General features: G+C 41.7%; 1 protein-coding gene across 1 annotated transcript in view; it reads right to left on the bottom strand.

Annotated features, from left to right (window-relative positions):
- Nucleotides 1-19,167, bottom strand: part of LOC311106478 (meiosis-specific protein MEI4-like) — a gene marked incomplete at both ends in the record, with an annotated part of 69,470 nt that extends 50,303 nt beyond the window's left edge. Inside the window, 3 exons of the mRNA XM_084148814.1 lie at nt 17,039-17,607; nt 18,566-18,817; nt 19,128-19,167. Coding sequence (XP_084004940.1) covers nt 17,039-17,607; nt 18,566-18,817; nt 19,128-19,167 — 861 coding nt within the window. The remainder of the gene's footprint in view (nt 1-17,038; nt 17,608-18,565; nt 18,818-19,127) is intronic.
- Between the last annotated feature and the right edge of the window lie 841 nt (nt 19,168-20,008).

Here is a 20,008-nt window from a genome sequence, read left to right on the forward strand (position 1 = left end):
CCCCATTCTCATCGACGGGGCTGTAGTGGAACAGGTTGAGAGCTTCAAGTTCCTTGGTGTCCACATCACCAACGAACTATCATGGTCCAAACACACCAAGACAGTCGTGAAGAGGGCACGACAAAGCCTATTCCCCCTCAGGAGACTGAAAAGATTTGGCATGGGTCCTCAGATCCTCAAAAGGTTCTACAGCTGCACCATCGAGAGCATCCTGACTGGTTGCATCACCGCCTGGTATGGCGACTGCTTGGCCTCCGACCGCAAGGCACTACAGAGGGTAGTGCGTACGGCCCAGTACATCACTGGGGCCAAGCTTCCTGCCATCCAGGACCTCTATACCAGGCGGTGTCAGAGGAAGGCCCTCAAAATTGTCAAAGACTCCAGCCACCCTAGTCATAGACTGTTTTCTCTGCTACCGCACGGCAAGCGGTACCGGAGTGCCAAGTCTAGGTCCAAAAGACTTCTCAACAGCTTCTACCCCCAAGCCATAAGACTCCTGAACAGCTAATCATGGCTACCCGGACTATTTGCACTGCCCCCCCACCCCATCCTTTTTACGCTGCTGCTACTCTGTTAATTATTTATAGTCACTTTAACTCTACCCACATGTACATATTACCTCACATGTACATATTACCTCAACTAGCCGGTGCCCCCGCACATTGACTCTGCAACGGTACCCCCCTGTATATATAGCCTCCCTACTGTCACTTTATTTTACTTCTGCTCTTTTTTTTCTCAACACTTTTTTTTGTTGTAGTTTTATTTTTACTTTTTTTTGTTAAAAATAAATGCACTGTTGGTTAAGGGCTGTAAGTAAGCATTTCACTGTAATGTCTGCACCTGTTGTTTTCGGCGCATGTGACCAATAAAATTTGATTTGATTTGAAAACATCACTGCTCTAGAGGAGATCTGCATGGAGGAATGGGCCAAAATACCAGCAACAGTGTGTGAAAACCTTGTGAAGACTTACAGAAAACGTTTGACCTGTGTCATTGCCAACAAAGGGTATATAACAAAGTATTGAGAAACTTTTGTTATTGACCAAATACTTATTTTCCACCATAATTTGCAAATAAATTCATAAAAAATCCTACAATGTGATTTTCTGGATTTTTTTCCCTCATTTGGTCTGTCATAGTTTACGTGTACCTATGATGAAACTTACAGGCCTCTCATCTTTTTAAGTGGGAGAACTTGCACAATTGGTGGCTGACTAAATACTTTTTTTCCCCACTGTGTGTGTGTGTGTGTGTGTGTGTATATATATATATATATATATATATATTTCTATATATATACAGTGAGGGAAAAAAGTATTTGATCCCCTGCTGATTTTGTACGTTTGCCCACTGACAAAGAAATGATCAGTCTATCATTTTAATGGTAGGTTTATTTGAACAGTGAGAGACAGAATAACAAAAAAATCCAGAATAAAGCATGTCTAAAATGTTATAATTTGATTTGCATTTTAATGAGGGAAATAAGTATTTGACCCCCTCTCAATCAGAAAGATTTCTGGCTCCCAGGTGTCTTTTATACAGGTAACGAGCTGAGATTAGGAGCACACTCTTAAAGGGAGTGCTCCTAATCTCAGTTTGTTACCTGTATAAAAGACCCCTGTCCACAGACGCAATCAATAAATCAGATTCCAAACTCTCCACCATGGCCAAGACCAAAGAGCTCTCCAAGGATGTTAGGGACAAGATTGTAGACCTACACAAGGCTGGAATGGGCTACAAGACCATCGCCAAGCAGCTTGGTGAGAAGGTGACAACAGTTGGTGCGATTATTCGCAAATGGAAGAAACACAAATTAACTGTAATTCTCCATCGGCCTGGGGCTCCATGCAAGATCTCACCTCGTGGAGTTGCAATGATCATGAGAACGGTGAGGAATCAGCCCAGAACTACACAGGAGGATCTTGTCAATGATCTCAAGGCAGCTGTGGATGGGTTGTGGATGGGTATTCCAGCATGACAATGACCCAAAACACACGGCCAAGGCAACAAAGGAGTGGCTCAAGAAGTAGCACATTAAGGTCCTGCAGTGGCCTAGGCAGTCTCCAGACCTCAATCCCATAGAAAATCTGTGGAGGGAGCTGAAGGTTCGAGTTGCCAAACGTCAGCCTCAAAACCTTAATGACTTGGAGAAGATCTGCAAAGAGGAGTGGAACAAAATCCCTCCTGAGATGTGTGCAAACCTGGTGGCCAACTACAAGAAACGTCTGACCTCTGTGATTGCCAACAAGGGTTTTGCCACCAAGTACTAAGTCATGTTTTGCAGAGGGGTCAAATACTTATTTCCCTCATTAAAATGCAAATCAATTTATAATATTTCTGACATGCGTTTTTCTGGATTTTTTTGTTGTTATTCTGTCTCTCACTGTTCAAATAAACCTACCATTAAAATTATAGACTGATCATGTCTTTGTCAGTGGGCAAATGTACAAAATCAGCAGGGGATCAAATACTTTTTTCCACTCACTGTACACACACACATAAATACATATACATACACACACACACACACACACACACACACACACACATCCTTTAAAAAATATATATTTCCCTTCATTACTTTCCAACCCCACGACCCCTTCCCTAATTGGAGTAAACTAGTGAACAACAACGCTTAGGCCTCTACTTCCAGCTTATACATACTATATACATTTTATGGACACAGTCAATTTTACAATAATTATATTTTGTTTGTTTTTACTCCTGAACTTCCTCTACCGTCAACCTCTCCGATCATTTTCATGATGTCCATCCGGTTTCGTTCTATATGCCATACCTTTCTAACTGTGCTCTCTCACAAAAGCTCTCAACCTATAACCCATATACTTATTATGGACACAATATGCTTTACATTAGTTATCCTGTTGTTGTTGTTAGTTGTTGTTAGTTGTCATTAGTACCATCCTTCAGCTCCATTCAACACCTCCCATCTATCTCTTAACACCATCCATATTGGATTTCTATTTGCCATATATTTTTCAACTGTACTGTGATGTTTCACAAATGTTCTGAAACCTTCTATTCTCATTGTTTCTACAGATTGTAAATTGAAAATATTTTTTTTTGCTAAAAGTATTATTATATTATTGATTGGTTGACTATGACTTTTCAGATCACCCAGTAGTGCTATCTGCAGGGTTAGCTCCAGGTAAATATTGCAATCCTTCAGCCATTCCTGGACCTGTGACCAAAAACAAGCTACAAATGGACAGTACCAAAACAAATGATCTAATGATTCTGTCTCTTCGCAGCAAAATCTGCAGAGCTGGGAATATTGTATCCCCCATATAAATAACATTCTATTGGTAGCAAGAATTGTATATAATAATTTAAATTGAAAAATTCTAAGTTTTGAATCCGCCGTCGTTTTGCGGATCAGTTCATAAAAAGTATGCCATGGAATCGGTACGTCAAATCTCTTCACAACTATTTTGCAATTTATGGAACGGCTGTCAATCCTTTGGTCCTTAAATATAACTGGCATACTTTTTTATTTATCACAATTTTCTTTAACCAATTATGTTTCATGCAGGGCCGACAGACAAGTTCCTTACTTTTTCCCCCTTCCACTTTCCTCTTCCATTTTTGTGGTAATGCTGCAATTATTTGGATGTAATTTTGGGTAGAGCAGACATTTCCACATGTTTTTGTTAGCTGCATGTGTGACATAACTCCACCAGACCTACCAATGATATCATTTACGAAGATAATACCATTTTTATTTTAATAAAAAAATAATGCTTTTTTAAAAATCAATTAGTATATTGGAGTTTAACCACAATATATGTTGCATTGTTTGTTCTTTCGTTTCTGGAGGATTCAATTGAAATTGCAACCAACTTTATATGGCTTGTTTTAGAAATAGTGATATTTGGGAGATTATTTCCTTTTCAAATAACTGAAAGTGAGAGGTTGTAATCTGAATAAAGGGAAAAAGGCCTTTCTTGAACATGGGGTGAGACAATCTTTCTAATTTGCTAGAGAACCAGTTCGGATTTAAGTATAACTTTTGTATGACTGAAGTTTTTAGTGATATCCAGGCTCTGTCGTAGCCGGCCGCGACCGGGAGACCCATGGGGCGGCGCACAATTGGCCCAGCGTCGTCCAGGGTAGGGGAGGGAATGGCCGGCAGGGATGTAGCTCAGTTGGTAGAGCATGGTGTTTGTAACACCAGGGTTGTGGGTTCGATTCCCACGGGGGGCCAGTATGAAAAAAAAAAGAAACAAGTATGCACTCACTAACTGTAAGTCGCTCTGGATAAGAGCGTCTGCTAAATGACTAAAATGTTTTTTTTTTGTTTTTTTTAATGTGATAGGTCTAATGCTTTAATATTTAATCATTTCTGTCCTCCAAATTCATTATATAAATAGGCCCGTTTAATTTCGTCTGGCTTGCCGTTCCAAATAAAATTGAATATTATATTTTCTCATATAATTTAAAAAACTGTACGCTAGGCGTAGGCAAGACCATAAACAAATAGGTAAACTGGGATAATACTAAAGAGTTAATCAGGGTGATTTCGCCACAAATAGACAGGTATTTACCTTTCCACGGTAGCAAGATCTTTTCTATTTTTGCTAACTTTCTATTAAAATGTATTGGAGTGAGATCATTTATTTCATTTGGGATATGTATTTTGAGTATATCCACATCACCATCAGACCATTTTATTGGTAAACTACATGGTAATGTAAAAATTGTATTTTTTAGTGTTCCAATACGTAATATAGTACATTTATCACAATTCGGTTGTAATCCAGAGAGGTTAGAAAATGTATTTAGATCCTCTATGAGGCTGTGGAGGGATTCAAGTTGTGGATTTAAAAGAAAACATGAATCATCAGCGTACAATGACACCTTTGTTTTTAAACCCTGGATTTCTAATCCCTTGATATTATTGTTGGTTCTGATTTTAATAGCTAACATTTCGATGGCCATAATAAATAGATATGCCGATAGTGGACGATCTTGTTTTACTCCTCTTTAGTTTAAAACTTTCTGAGAAATAGCCATTATTACTATTTTACACCTAGGGTTACTATACATGATTTTAACTCATTTTATAAGAGATTCTCCAAAATGTAAATGCTCCAGGCATTTATATATAAACTCCAGTCGTACTTTATCAAATGCCTTTTCAAAGTTTGCTATGAATAGCAGGCCTGGTTTCCCTGATTTTTCATAGTGTTCTATTGCTTCCAGTACTTGCCTTATATTATCTCCAATATATCGTCCATGTAAAAAACCTGTCTGATTAGAATGAATAATGTCTGACAATACCTTTTTAATTCTATGCGCTATACATTTTGCTATAATTTTTGCATCACAACACTGAAGTGTAAGGGGCCTCCAATTTTTTTATGGACTGGATCTTTAAATTTCCCACTTGTATCCTGTTTCAGTAATAATGAAATCAGACCTTCTTGAGTGTCGGATAATCTACCATTTACATAGGAGTGGTTAAAACATGCTAATAACAGTCCTCTGAGTATATCAAAAAAGGTTTGGTATACCTCGACTGGTATGCCATCCAACCCTGGAGTTTTCCCGGACTTAGTCTTTAATTTCATCCAGAAGTTCCTCCTCTAATTTCACCTTCACATGAGTCTTTCTGTATGGCTGTTAATTTTACATTATCAATAGAAAAAAATCCCTACAATTAGCTTCAGTTAGAGGAGATGGAAGCGACTGAAACGAAAACATATGCTTAAAGTACTTTGCTTCCTCCTTCAAAATATAATTTGGTGAATCATGGGTGACTCCGTCATTTGTAACCAGTTTCAGTAAATTATTTTAGGTAGCATTTCTATGTTAAAGATTTAAAAATAAAAAATAAAATGGTGCATTTTTCCCCATTTTCCATCCAGTCTTTTTGCAGTTTGCTTTATTTTTATAATATATTACACTTGATCTTTCTTGAATAAGTTTCTCCATTTCTTTTTTTTCCTCTAATTTATTCTGAGCCTCTATGTTACAGTTTTTATTGCTATCTATCGGTTCTGTTAGACTTTCTATTTCCTTTGTTAGTATGAACTCTTTTGACCTAAATTGCTTTTGTTTTCGAGATGAGTACTGAATTGCATGGCCTCTAAAGGCACATTTAAAGGTGTCCCATACAATAAGGGGATTTGCTGTACCTATGTTATGTCGGAAGAAAATGTTATAAATTCCTCTGTCCTAGTTAAAAACAAGTTATCATCCAATAGGCTTTGATTAATTTTCCAATGTCCTCGCCCACGTGGAAATTCAGTAAGAGTAATGTATATGCCAATTATATGATGGTCCGACCGCATTCTGTCCCCTATCAACACTTTTTAAACTTTTGGTGCCAACGAGAATGACATAAGAAAGAAGTCAATACGACAAGCTTGAATGAGTCTCCGCCATGTATATCTCACTAGGTCAGGATATTTAAGCCTCCATATATCTACTAGTTCTAATGTATCTATTACATTAATGATTTCCTTAAGAGCATGAGGGTGATAGTTTGTAGTGTGATTTCCTTTACGGTCCATTGAGCTATTTAAAACAGTATTATAATCTCCCACTATAATAATAGACTCTTGTATTGCTTGCAGAGTTGATAATGTATTATATATATTGTCAAAGAAGTGTGGATCATCATTATTTGGTCCGTAAAGGTTAACGAGCCATATCTGTTGTTTATGGTCCAATAACATATTTAAAATCATCCATCTACCTTGCGGATCTGTTTGGACAATTTGCACATTCGGATCGAAATTACTGTTAATTAATATCATCACCCCTTTTGAGTTTCTTTGCCCATGGGAGAAGTATATTTCGCCCCCCACCAGTCCTTTTTCCACATAACTTCATCTAGAATTGTTGAATGAGTTTCCTGTAAACAATAGATATTATATTCCTTCTCTTTGAGCCATGTAAATATTGTTCTTCTTTTGTTATTATCTGCTAAGCCATTACAATTATCTGACTATACTTATACTTATCACCACTTACCATAATGAGATACAAGTTTCAAATCTATTTATCATAATATCTGTTTGTACATTTACCAATAAAAAATACCATAGTGATTGAGCTCCTTAGCCCTTTTCTGTCTGTAGGACTGTGGAATCAGCAGCAGAATGACAGAGGTTACAATAATTGCACCATATTCCCTATAGCAGTGTTTCTTCATCCTGGTATTGTGGACCCAAAGGGGTGCACATTTCTGTTTTTGCCTTAGCACTACAAACCTGATTCAAATCATCAAAGCTTGATGAGGAGTTAATCGTTTGAATCAGCGGTGTAGTGCTAGGGCAAAGACAAACATGTAACCTCTGTCATTCTGCTGCAGATTCCACAGTCCTCCAGACAGAACAGGGCTGAGGAGCTTAGTCCCTGTCACAGCAGTAGAGGACACTGCATCTTGCCCTCCTGTCCCAAAGCTACAGCCCAATTTCAGCAGTCTGTGATTCATACACACAAGAGGCACAGAGTGCTGCAGGATCGTCCTGATCCGGATCATTCACTGCCCTGTAAATGGCCATGTGAAAAGAGCGTTACAGTGTTATTGTATGGTGCTCTCCTCCGAACAAGCCACTTTAGTTCGGACTTTCTTATTGTCGTATTTTACACCAGACATTATTGGACCAAAGGATCGTCTTCATAATGGCATTGCACCCGCTTGGAGAGAGTTTTAGAGCCTCCTAAAATTGGTTCCCTGTGGGCACTTGTTTGTCCTGTTTTCATTATAAGTGACTTAACAACCATGCAGCACCACTTCACGCCAACGTGTTGGCTTATAGCTGATGCACATGGGCACCCGACAAGTCCAAAAAATTTAATAACTGAGATAGTTTGACACAGCCAATTGATCAAAGTTAGCTTTCCTCCCTTGTCTTTTTATGAATATGAGATTTTAATAGCCATGGCATAATGGCAGACATTTTACAGTAAATGTTCATCCTATTTTTCAGACTTTGATTTGATTAACAGAGACAAATTGACTGATTTATTCATAAGGAACTAATATATATATATATATATATATACAGTGGGGGAAAAAAGTATTTAGTCAGCCACCAATTGTGCAAGTTCTCCCACTTAAAAAGATGAGAGAGGCCTGTAATTTTCATCATAGGTACACGTCCACTATGACAGACAAAATGAGAAAAAAAAATCCAGAAAATCACATTGTAGGATTTTTAATGAATTTATTGGCATATGATGGTGGAAAATAAGTATTTGGTCAATAACAAAAGTTTCTCAATACTTTGTTATATACCCTTTGTTGGCAATGACACAGGTCAAACGTTTTCTGTAAGTCTTCACAAGGTTTTCACACACTGTTGCTGGTATTTTGGCCCATTCCTCCATGCAGATCTCCTCTAGAGCAGTGATGTTTTGGGGCTGTCGCTGGGCAACACAGACTTTCAACTCCCTCCAAAGATTTTCTATGGGGTTGAGATCTGGAGACTGGCTAGGCCACTCCAGGACCTTGAAATGCTTCTTACGAAGCCACTCCTTCGTTGCCCGGGCGGTGTGTTTGGGATCATTGTCATGCTGAAAGACCCAGCCACGTTTCATCTTCAATGCCCTTGCTGATGGAAGGAGGGTTTCACTCAAAATCTCACGATACATGGCCCCATTCATTCTTTCCTTTACACGGATCAGTCGTCCTGGTCCCTTTGCAGAAAAACAGCCCCAAAGCATGATGTTTCCAACCCCATGCTTCACAGTAGGTATGGTGTTCTTTTGATGCAACTCAGCATTCTTTGTTCTCCAAACATGACGAGTTGAGTTTTTACCAAAAAGTTATATTTTGGTTTCATCTGACCATATGACATTCTCCCAATCCTCTTCTGGATCATCCAAATGCACTTCAGACGGGCCTGGACATGTACTGGCTTAAGCAGGGGGACACGTCTCGCACTGCAGGATTTGAGTTCCTGGCGGCGTAGTGTGTTACTGATGGTTGGCTTTGTTACTTTGGTCCCAGCTCTCTGCAGGTCATTCACTAGGTCCCCCCGTGTGGTTCTGGGATTTTTGCTCACCGTTCTTGTGATCATTTTGACCCCACGGGGTGAGATCTTGCGTGGAGCCCCAGATCGAGGGAGATTATCAGTGGTCTTGTATGTCTTCCATTTCCTAATAATTGCTCCCACAGTTGATTTCTTCAAACCAAGCTGCTTACCTATTGCAGATTCAGTCTTCCCAGCCTGGTGCAGGTCTACAATTTTGTTTTTGGTGTCCTTTGACAGCTCTTTGGTCTTGGCCATTGTGAAGTTTGGAGTGTGACTGTTTGAGGTTGTGGACAGGTGTATTTTATACTGATAACAAGTTCAAACAGGTGCCATTAATACAGGTAACGAGTGGAGGACAGAGGAGCCTCTGAAAGAAGAAGTTACAGGTCTGTGAGAGCCAGAAATCTTGCTTGTTTGTAGGTGACCAAATACTTATTTTCCACCATAATTTGCAAATAAATTCATTAAAAATCCTACAATGGGATTTTCTGGATTTTTTTTCCTCAATTTGTCTGTCATAGTTGACGTGTACCTATGATGAAAATTACAGGCCTCTCTCATCTTTTTAAGTGGGAGAACTTGCACAATTGGTGGCTGACTAAATACTTTTTTTCCCCACTGTATATATATATACACACACACACACACACACACACACACATAAGGAACCTTGGTGTCAATTAATCTGATATCATAACTTCTCTAACCCTTCAACAACGGTCATTTTTGAGTAGTTTGCACATGAGAATAAACTGTCCCAGACTGCCTTAAACTGTGTTGTGTACCGTGAATACTTGTGATGCAGAAACCATTGCAATGATTTAGGCTATTGCACTCAAATACTGGCAGCAGGTGGCAGGTGCTGGCAATGTGGCTGTGTACACACTGTATTACGATTGGAAAAACATTCTGTACTCTCCAGACTAGAGCAGCTGTGACTGTTCCTCCTTCACTGACATTAAACTGACTTCTAGCTTATAGGTTTTCCCTCTTGACTGACTGGTCATCAATCTACTGTCCCTCTAAATAAAAGTAACCTTGATGACATGCTAAATATGCAGAGACCTAGGCATTTTATGTGTCACAAATGCTACTCTATTTCCTATACAGTGCACTACTTTTGATCGTGGAAACTGGTCAAAAGTAGTGCACTATAAAGGGAATAGGGTGCCATTTGGGACTCAACGTTTGCAAATATCCATCTGAAATTTAGCCAGACATTTTTCAAACATGAGAGCTCCCAATGGAAGTAATTCTATACATTATTTACACTCATCACAATGACCTAGCCCAGGGATGGGCAACTGGAGGCACGTGGGCCGCCCCCCTTTTGCACACCCTCGGATCACTCCCCCCCCACCAAAAAAATATTATACAACTGTTTTTTTTCTTCTCTATACTCAGTTGGAGTCTTAACTTACTGTTGCAAGTTAGAATACACAAGGTGCAATTTCAAAATGTGTTTGTGCATCAGCAGTTTTTCTCTTGTTATGTCAGTCACTGATAGTCACTCAATTAACATTTTTAGATTGTTAAGTTAGTTTAGCGGCCATTTATCTAAACTTAGAGTAATCATAGTCTAATTACCGCCCGGGGGGCCCCCATTGATTTTATTTGTCATTCTCGCTCAGATATCATATTAAAAACTGCAAACATTTCTCTCCAAGGTAGAGGAAGTTCAGGAGTAAATTGACTGTGTCCATAAAATATGTATAGTATGTACAGTGGGGAGAACAAGTATTTGATACACTGCCGATTTTGCAGGTTTTCCTACTTACAAAGCATGTAGAGGTCTGTAATTTTTATCATAGGTACACTTCAACTGTGAGAGACGGAAATTCACATTGTATAATTAAGTAATTAATTTGCATTTTATTGCATGACATAAGTATTTGATATACCAGGATTGCACACACTGCAGCAGGGATTTTGGCCCACTCCTCCATACAGACCTTCTCCAGATCCTTCAGGTTTCGGGGCTGTCGCTGGGCAATACGGACTTTCAGCTCCCTCCAAAGATTTTCTATAGGGTTCAGGTCTGGAGACTGGCTAGGCCACTCCAGGACCTTGAGATGCTTCTTACGGAGCCACTCAGTTGCCCTGGCTGTGTGTTTCGGGTCGTTGTCATGCTGGAAGACCCAGCCACGACCCATCTTCAATGCTCTTACTGAGGGAAGGAGGTTGTTGGCCAAGATCTCGCGATACATGGCCCCATCTATCCTCCCTTCAATACGGTGCAGTCGTCCTGTCCCCTTTGCAGAAAAGCATCCCCAAAGAATGAGGTTTCCACCTCCATGCTTCACGGTTGGGATGGTGTTCTTGGGGTTGTACTCATCCTTCTTCTTCCTCCAAACACGGCGAGTGGAGTTTAGACCAAAAAGCTATATTTTTGTCTCATCAGACCACATGACCTTCTCCCATTCCTCCTCTGGATCATCCAGATGGTCATTGGCAAACTTCCGACGGACCTGGACATGCGCTGGCTTGAGCAGGGGGACCTTGCGTGCGCTGCAGGATTTTAATCCATGACGGCGTAGTGTGTTACTAATGGTTTTCTTTGAGACTGTGGTCCCAGCTCTCTTCAGGTCATTGACCAGGTCCTGCTGTGTAGTTCTGGGCTAATCCCTCACCTTCCTCATGATCATTGATGCCCCACGAGGTGAGATCTTGCATGGAGCCCCAGACCGAGGGTGATTGACCGTCATCTTGAACTTCTTCCATTTTCTAATAATTGCGCCAACAGTTGTTGCCTTCTCACCAAGCCGCTTGCCTATTGTCCTGTAGCCCATCCCAGCCTTGTGCAGGTCTACAATTTTATCCCTGATGTCCTTACACAGCTCTCTGGTCTTCGCCATTGTGGAGAGGTTGGAGTCTGTTTGATTGAGTGTGTGGACAGGTGTCTTTTATACAGGTAACGAGTTCAAACAGGTGCAGTTAATACAGGTAATGAGTGGAGAACAGGAGGGCTTCTTAAAGAAAAACTAAACAGGTCTGTGAGAGCCGGAATTCTTACTGGTTGGTAGGTGATCAAATACTTATGTCATGCAATAAAATGCAAATTAATTACTTAAAAGTCATACGATGTGATTTTCCGTCTCTCACAGTTGAAGTGTACCTATGATAAAAAATTACAGACCTCTACATGCTTTGTAAGTAGGAAAACCTGCAAAATCGGCAGTGTATCAAATACTTGTTCTCCCCACTCTATAAGCTGGAAGTTGAGGCCTAAGCATTGTTGTTCACTAGTTTACTCAAATTAGGGAAGGGGTGGTGGGGTTGGAAAGTAATGAAGGGAAATATTTTTTTTTTAAGGATATGTATGTATGTATATATTTACACTGCTCAAAAAAATAAAGGGAACACTTAAACAACACAATGTAACTCCAAGTCAATCACATTTCTGTGAAATCAAACTGTCCACTTAGGAAGCAACACTGATTGGCAAATTTCACATGCTGTTGTGCAAATGGAATAGACAACAGCTGGAAATTATAGGCAATTAGCAAGACACCCCCAATAAAGAAGTGGTTCTGCAGGTGGTGACCACAGACCACTTCTCAGTTCCTATGCTTCCTGGCTGATGGTTTGGTCACTTTTGAATGCTGCCGGTGCTTTCACTCTAGTGGTAGCATGAGACGGAGTCTACAACCCACACAAGTAGCTCAGGTAGTGCAGCTCATCCAGGATGGCACATTAATGCGAGCTGTGGCAAGAAGGTTTGCTGTGTCTGTCAGCGTAGTGTCCAGAGCATGGAGGCGCTACCAGGAGACAGGCCAGTACATCAGGAGACGTGGAGGAGGCCGTAGGAGGGCAAAAACCCAGCAGCAGGACCGCTACCTCCACCTTTGTGCAAGGAGGAGCAGGAGGAGCACTGCCAGAGCCCTGTAAAATGACCTCCAGCAGGCCACAAATGTGCATGTGTCTGCTCAAACGGTCAGAAACAGACTCCATGAGGGTGGTATGAGGGTCCGACGTCCACAGGTGGGGGTTGTGCTTACAGCCCAACACCGTGCAGGACGTTTGGCATTTGCCAGAGAACACCAAGATTGGCAAATTCGCCACTGGCGCCCTGTGCTCTTCACAGATGAAAGCAGGTTCACACTGAGCACATGTGACAGACGTGACAGTGTCTGGAGACGCCGTGGAGAATGTTCTGCTGCCTGCAACATCCTCCAGCATGACCGGTTTGGCGGTGGGTCAGTCATGGTGTGGGGTGGTATTTCTTTGGGGGGCCGCACAGCCCTCCATGTGCTCGCCAGAGGTAGCCTGACTGCCATTAGGTACCGAGATGAGATCCTCAGACCCCTTGTGAGACCATATGCTGGTGCGGTTGGCCCTGGGTTCCTCCTAATGCAAGACAATGCTAGACCTCGTGTGGCTGGAGTGTGACAGCAGTTCCTGCAAGAGGAAGGCATTTATGCTATGGACTGGCCCGCCCGTTCCCCAGACCTGAATCCAATTGAGCACATCTGGGACATCATGTCTCACTCCATCCACCAACGCCACGTTGCACCACAGACTGTCCAGGAGTTGGTGGATGCTTTAGTCCAGGTCTGGGAGGAGATCCCTCAGGAGACCATCCGCCACCTCATCAGGAGCATGCCCAGGCGTTGTAGGGAGGTCATACAGGCACGTGGAGGCCACACACACTACTGAGCCTCATTTTGACTTGTTTTAAGGACATCACATCAAAGTTGGATCAGCCTGTAGTGTGGTTTTCCACTTTAATTTTTAGGGTGACTCCAAATCCAGACCTCCATGGGTTGATACATTTGATTTCCATTGATAATTTTTGTGTGATTATTTAAGTATTTAATAAGATTATTTCATTCATTCAGATCTAGGATGTGTTGTTTAAGTGTTCCCTTTATTTTTTTGAGCAGTGTATACAGTGGGGGAAAAAAGTATTTAGTCAGCCACCAATTGTGCAAGTTCTCCCACTTAAAAAGATGAGTGGCCTCTAATTTTCATCATAGGTACATGTCAACTATGACAGACAAAATGAGAAAAAAAATCCAGAAAATCACATTGTAGGATTTTTAATGAATTTATTTGCAAATTATGGTGGAAAATAAGTATTTGGTCAATAACAAAAGTTTCTCAATACTTTGTTATATGACACAGGTCTTTGTTGGCAATGACACAGGTCAAACGTTTTCTGTAAGTCTTCACAAGGTTTTCACACACTGTTGCTGGTATTTTGGCCCATTCCTCCATGCAGATCTCCTCTAGAGCAGTGATGTTTTGGGGCTGTCGCTGGGCAACACGGACTTTCAACTCCCTCCAAAGATTTTCTATGGGGTTGAGATCTGGAGACTGGCTAGGCCACTCCAGGACCCTGAAATGCTTCTTGCGAAGCCACTCCTTCGTTGCCCGGGCGGTGTGTTTGGGATCATTGTCATGCTGAAAGACCCAGCCACGTTTCATCTTCAATGCCCTTGCTGATGGAAGGAGGTTTTCACTCAAAATCACACGATACATGGCCCCATTCATTCTTTCCTTTACACGGATCAGTCGTCCTGGTCCCTTTGCAGAAAAACAGCCCCAAAGCATGATGTTTCCACCCCCATGCTTCACAGTAGGTATGGTGTTCTTTGGATGCAACTCAGCATTCTTTGTCCTCCAAACACGACAAGTTCTATTTTGGTTTCATCTGACCATATGACATATGACATTCTCCCAATCCTCTTCTGGATCATCCAAATGCACTCTAGCAAACTTCAGACGGGCATGGACATGTACTGGCTTAAGCAGGGGGACACGTCTGGCACTGCAGGATTTGAGTCCCTGGTGGCGTAGTGTGTTACTGATGGTAGACTTTGTTACTTTGGTCCCAGCTCTCTGCAGGTCATTCACTAGGTCCCCCCGTGTGGTTCTGGGATTTTTGCTCACCGTTCTTGTGATCATTTTGACCCCACGGGGTGAGATCTTGCGTGGAGCCCCAGATCGAGGGAGATTATCAGTGGTCTTGTATGTCTTCCATTTCCTAATAATTGCTCCCACAGTTGATTTCTTCAAACCAAGCTGCTTACCTATTGCAGATTCAGTCTTCCCAGCCTGGTGCAGGTCTACAATTTTGTTTCTGGTGTCCTTTGACAGCTCTTTGGTCTTGGCCATAGTGGAGTTTGGAGTGTGACTGTTTGAGGTTGTGGACAGGTGTCTTTTATACTGATAACAAGTTCAAACAGGTGCCATTAATACAGGTAACGAGTGGAGGACAGAGGAGCCTCTTAAAGAAGAAGTTACAGGTCTGTGAGAGCCAGAAATCTTGCTTGTTTGTAGGTGACCAAATACTTATTTTCCACCATAATTTGCAAATAAATTCATTAAAAATCCTACAATGTGATTTTCTCGATTTTTTTTCCTCAATTTGTCTGTCATAGTTGACGTGTACCTATGATGAAAATGACAGGCCTCTCTCATCTTTTTAAAATGGGAGAACTTGCACAATTGGTGGCTGACTAAATACTTTTTTTCCCACTGTATATATGCGAGAAAAAAATAACATATGGGGGATTGGAAGTGATACAGACAATTACATTGATGGAAGTTACAATCTATCTGCAATATTAAAGCTGATCTACCCCCTAAAAAATATATATATAAATATATATATAAAAATATATATATTTCTCTCCACCCTAAGGCAAAATGTGTAGAATTGCAGGAAATGTGTTATCAAATTCCAAAATCTTCTCTCCGTCCCATGGCAAAATGTGTAGAATTGCATGAAATGAACTCTAAAACTTACACATTTTCTCTTGGGGGGAGGGGCGTGTTGGCACCGCAACTGCAGCCCCTCATGATGAGTTCAGATTTATTGTGGCCCCCACCCCATCAAAGTTGCCCATCCCTGACCTAGCCTATACGGGCAACTTACAGCCTATTTGGGGATAATGGAAATGCTATGACACAGTCTCTGGTGACAGACTGTTGGCCAGCACAGACTTGTTTCTGGGTTCCTGCCGAGATTAACATGCAAACTGCTGGCCATTCATATGATATGGTAACCAAAACAACTATGATTCAGCATGTCAGAGCCTCTAAAGCAATGGTCCAATTACTGGAAGTTATTTGGTACCACATAATCACCATAATGCTTTAGCAGCAGTTAAGAATCTTTCAAGCAGTTTTTCAGGAAATCCAAAGTGACTTGTGGCTAGATCTGTGATAACAATTGGCCTAAAAGCAACATATAACCTCCCACCTATTAATCTTCATTCGGAAAGGGACAACACGCCCTCCACAACTCAACTGTGACAGCCTTTATTCAAGCCTGCTGACACTAAGGTGATTGTCTGTCCCCTCAGAAGCTAATAAGTATTGGTACTGCCAGTCATAACTCATGATTAGTCATAACTAACAGTGGATGTGGTGCCGTTCTCCATTTTATCTCACTAGTTTCTCCATGCTCTCCTTTCCTTCCTCCTTCAGTATCAGTCTATATTAATGTTACTGTTGCATTAAAACAAAAAATTGTCTGTCTTCAATTTACACTGAACAAAAATATAAACGCAACAATTTCAAAGATTTTACTGAGTTACAGTTCATGTAAGGAAATCAGTCAATTGAAATAAATTAATTAGGCCCTAATCTATGGATTTCACATGACTGGGAATACGCATATGCATCTGTTGGCCACAGATACCTTAAAAACAAAAGGTAGGGGCGTGGATCAGAAAACCAGTCAGCTGGTGATATGATCACCTATAAACTTCAATGCCACTTTGATGACTGTAATTTCTTTCTGAGGGTAATGAAACATACTGGCACTTATTCTGGACTGCATACTAAGAACCACTGAACTCATCAATCTCAGGTCAACTTGATATTACATTTAGCCATGCAATGATCATCCACAATGTAAGTGAGACTAGGACTGAGAACCTCTCGCTTTGGAATAAAAACAATTAGGGTTTACTGTCTGGTGTTACCTATTAAAGGAAGTATGTTTTAAACACCTACACAAATATAATACTGTAAAACATTATCATTAATTGACTACGATATGCATTATATTCTCTTACCCTGTTGAGCTGGCCGTTGCATAATAGAACATCAGTGAGCTGTTTCAGGGAATCTTCCATGCCTGTCACAAAAAGCAGGGAGGGCTGTCTGTGGGAGAGCCAGTGATCCACTGCCTGGGCCACCACCCGGCACGCCTGCAGGAGCAGTGAGTGTGGGGGCAGGAGTCTGACATCCCTACTAGCAGACACCACACAGGACAGCAGCTGGCACACCGAGTCTGCCACCACCGACCTGTCCTTGTCCAGGCTAAACCCTCCAGCCTCCACACTCATTGCCTCCCCCTCCAACCTGTTCAGCCCACACAGGCTCTGGAGAAACTGCATGTGGAGCAGCATGGCCTTCCCCCGAGAGCCTGCCTCACACAGGCTAGAGAATGGGATCTGGGGGGGTGTGGTGTCGACAGTTGGGAAGGCTGGCTGGGCACTGGGTTCTGCAGAGTCTTGAGTGGGCAGAAGTGTCTCTGTGTTGTTCTCCATCCCATAGCCGGAGTCCATGTCTGAGTTGAGCAGGTCTTTCACCAAGCCCGGCCCCATGAGGTCCTGAGAGAGAAGGTCCTTGAAGTCATCTCCTGCAGGTTGCACCAAGTAGGACATGCGCTTAATCACTATGCACATCTCATTGTCAGCTTCATTATACATTATGTCACTGAATTAAGCATTAGGCCCTATATCTAAAACATCCTTAATTTTCACACAATTAGCTTTGTCATTAAACCCCATTCAATCATGTCTCTCTCGCCTTTTAAGTAATTCACCATCACCTTGTGTAATTTCATATAGGCCTAATTCTTACGTGTTTTGCACATCAACGGGCCTTGTTTCCAAAGCAACCTTGTGTGTCCATGATGCTCAACTTCATTAATGAGCGAGATGCTCATTGGCCACAATGGCCTTCAGTTCAATAATACACCCGGCTGATAACTAGGGTATGAAAACTAGGCTCCACTCCTCATGTAGACATTGTAATCCAATAACCATCCATGCCAGACATGCTGAGCAGTCCTTTACTAACTGAAAATGAGCTACATTTAAATGAGCATGAATCCTGCTGTTCATCAATTGAACAAAATAATAAAACTGGGAGGCTATTTACTGTGACAGTACAAAACTGCAGCCCTATCCAGAGCCACAGATATATCTAATTCTAAATGCATTGCTATGGGCCTATCCAGCAGACCTAAAGTACAATGGGCCTACTGAGTATACTGTATTCACGTGATTGACCAATAGGAGACTAATTATTATTAAATAAAAATGTGTCATTTAGCAGACGCTCTTATCTAGAGGGACTTACAGGAGCAATTAGGGTTAAGTGCCTTGCTCAAGGGCACATCGACAGATTTTTCACCTAGTCGGCTCGGGGATTAGAACTGCGACCTTTCGGTTACTGGCACAACGCTCTTAACCACTAAGCTACCTGCCGCCCTAATAAAGGAAATGTCTAACATGGGGTATATGCTATTAGTCACACTTTAAAGGAGTGGGGGTTAGCTAGCTACAAACCAGCAGAGGATGAATGAGACCCACCACCAGCTTCTGTTCCACTGGTGTTCTTTGGCTTTGAGAGCATCTGGGTGAGAAGGAGTTCTTGACGCATTCTGAGCACTTCCTCCTGCAGCTTCTGGGCTTTGGTCTTCCAGGCCTCAGTCTGGCTACTCAGCGTGTTGGCCAAATGTTCAGCGTGCCTCCGACCACTTCTCCCGGGAGGTTTACTCTTTATTATGGCAACGGCCACGACAAGTTTAGCTTTTCTAAGACCCCATTCCGCGGTGTCTGTCCCTGAAAGCAAGGGAAAACAATAATGTTGTTGTGTTAATTTGCTAGCTAACTATGCATCTTCTAATCTCGTTCGACACCAGACACTCCCACCTATGCGCAATTAGCCATCTTCCACGACAATACTGGCGCTAACCGTTAGCCCAATGTTCGCAAGAAGTAGCTTAACTAGCTAGCCCATCAATGTCACGATAATTGGCTACCTAACAATGGAGAATGGTAAACAAACTTTGCGTTAAAGCAAACAAACAACGTCACACTAACAAGCTAGCTAACTTTCGTTAGCTAGCCAAAGTTAGCCACGCAATTTTACCATTGGTAGGAGGACTTCGCTCCATTTTGTGATCCATCATTCAAGCCGAGTTCATCAACACCTGAGGCAAATTACCCCAAGTTATTGGTATTTTACTAACTTCATATAGCTAGCTAACTTGACTATTAACCCCAGTTACTCTTATTCTCGTTGTACTGTAAAAATATCAGATGTGATGCCTACATCAACGAGCACGTTAGCTGGCTAGCTTGGCCATTGTTACTGGTAGGTAGCCTCTCGCGCATGATGATCGCTGTCAATCATATGAAAGCGCGCGTGCATGAGAATGACCAAACCTGCAATTTGTTTTACTGAACATGTTCAGTACTTTCAAATTCTTAATTGATGTATTTAGATGCCTAGTGCCCTAGACTTGTCTCCTGTAGCTCAGTTGGTAGAGCATGGTGCTTGCAACGCCAGGGTTGTGGGTTCGTTTCCCGGGGGGGGCAGTATGAAAATGTATGCACTCACTAATTGTAAGTCGCTCTGTATAAGAGCGTCTGCTAAATGACGTAAATGTATTCTGATGTGACGTTCTTAATGGCTATCTCTTCTCTTCTAGGGTGACCAGGTGTCCTCGATTGTGCGGGACAGTCCTGCCCTTTGTCCCGCAATCAAACACCACTAATTTAGAAAAAAAAAAGATAATTGGTCCGGTATTTCAGTCAGACATTCAGACCTCTCTTGCAGTCACGTTGCGCGTATTAAAATATATATCATAATGATGTGGTAGCTTAAGCCTACTGGTGATATTAAACACTTCTCCAATCATTGTTGAGATCTGAGACGACACGTAGGCCAACGTCATAGGCCTATGGTCAACCAATCATATTTCTCAAGTCCTTTCAGGCTAAATTCCAGCTAAAGTTGGAGAGGACAGT

The sequence above is a fragment of the Coregonus lavaretus genome (genome assembly GCF_964263955.1).
Source record: "Coregonus lavaretus genome assembly, chromosome: 31".
Taxonomy (NCBI): Eukaryota; Metazoa; Chordata; class Actinopteri; order Salmoniformes; family Salmonidae; genus Coregonus; species Coregonus lavaretus.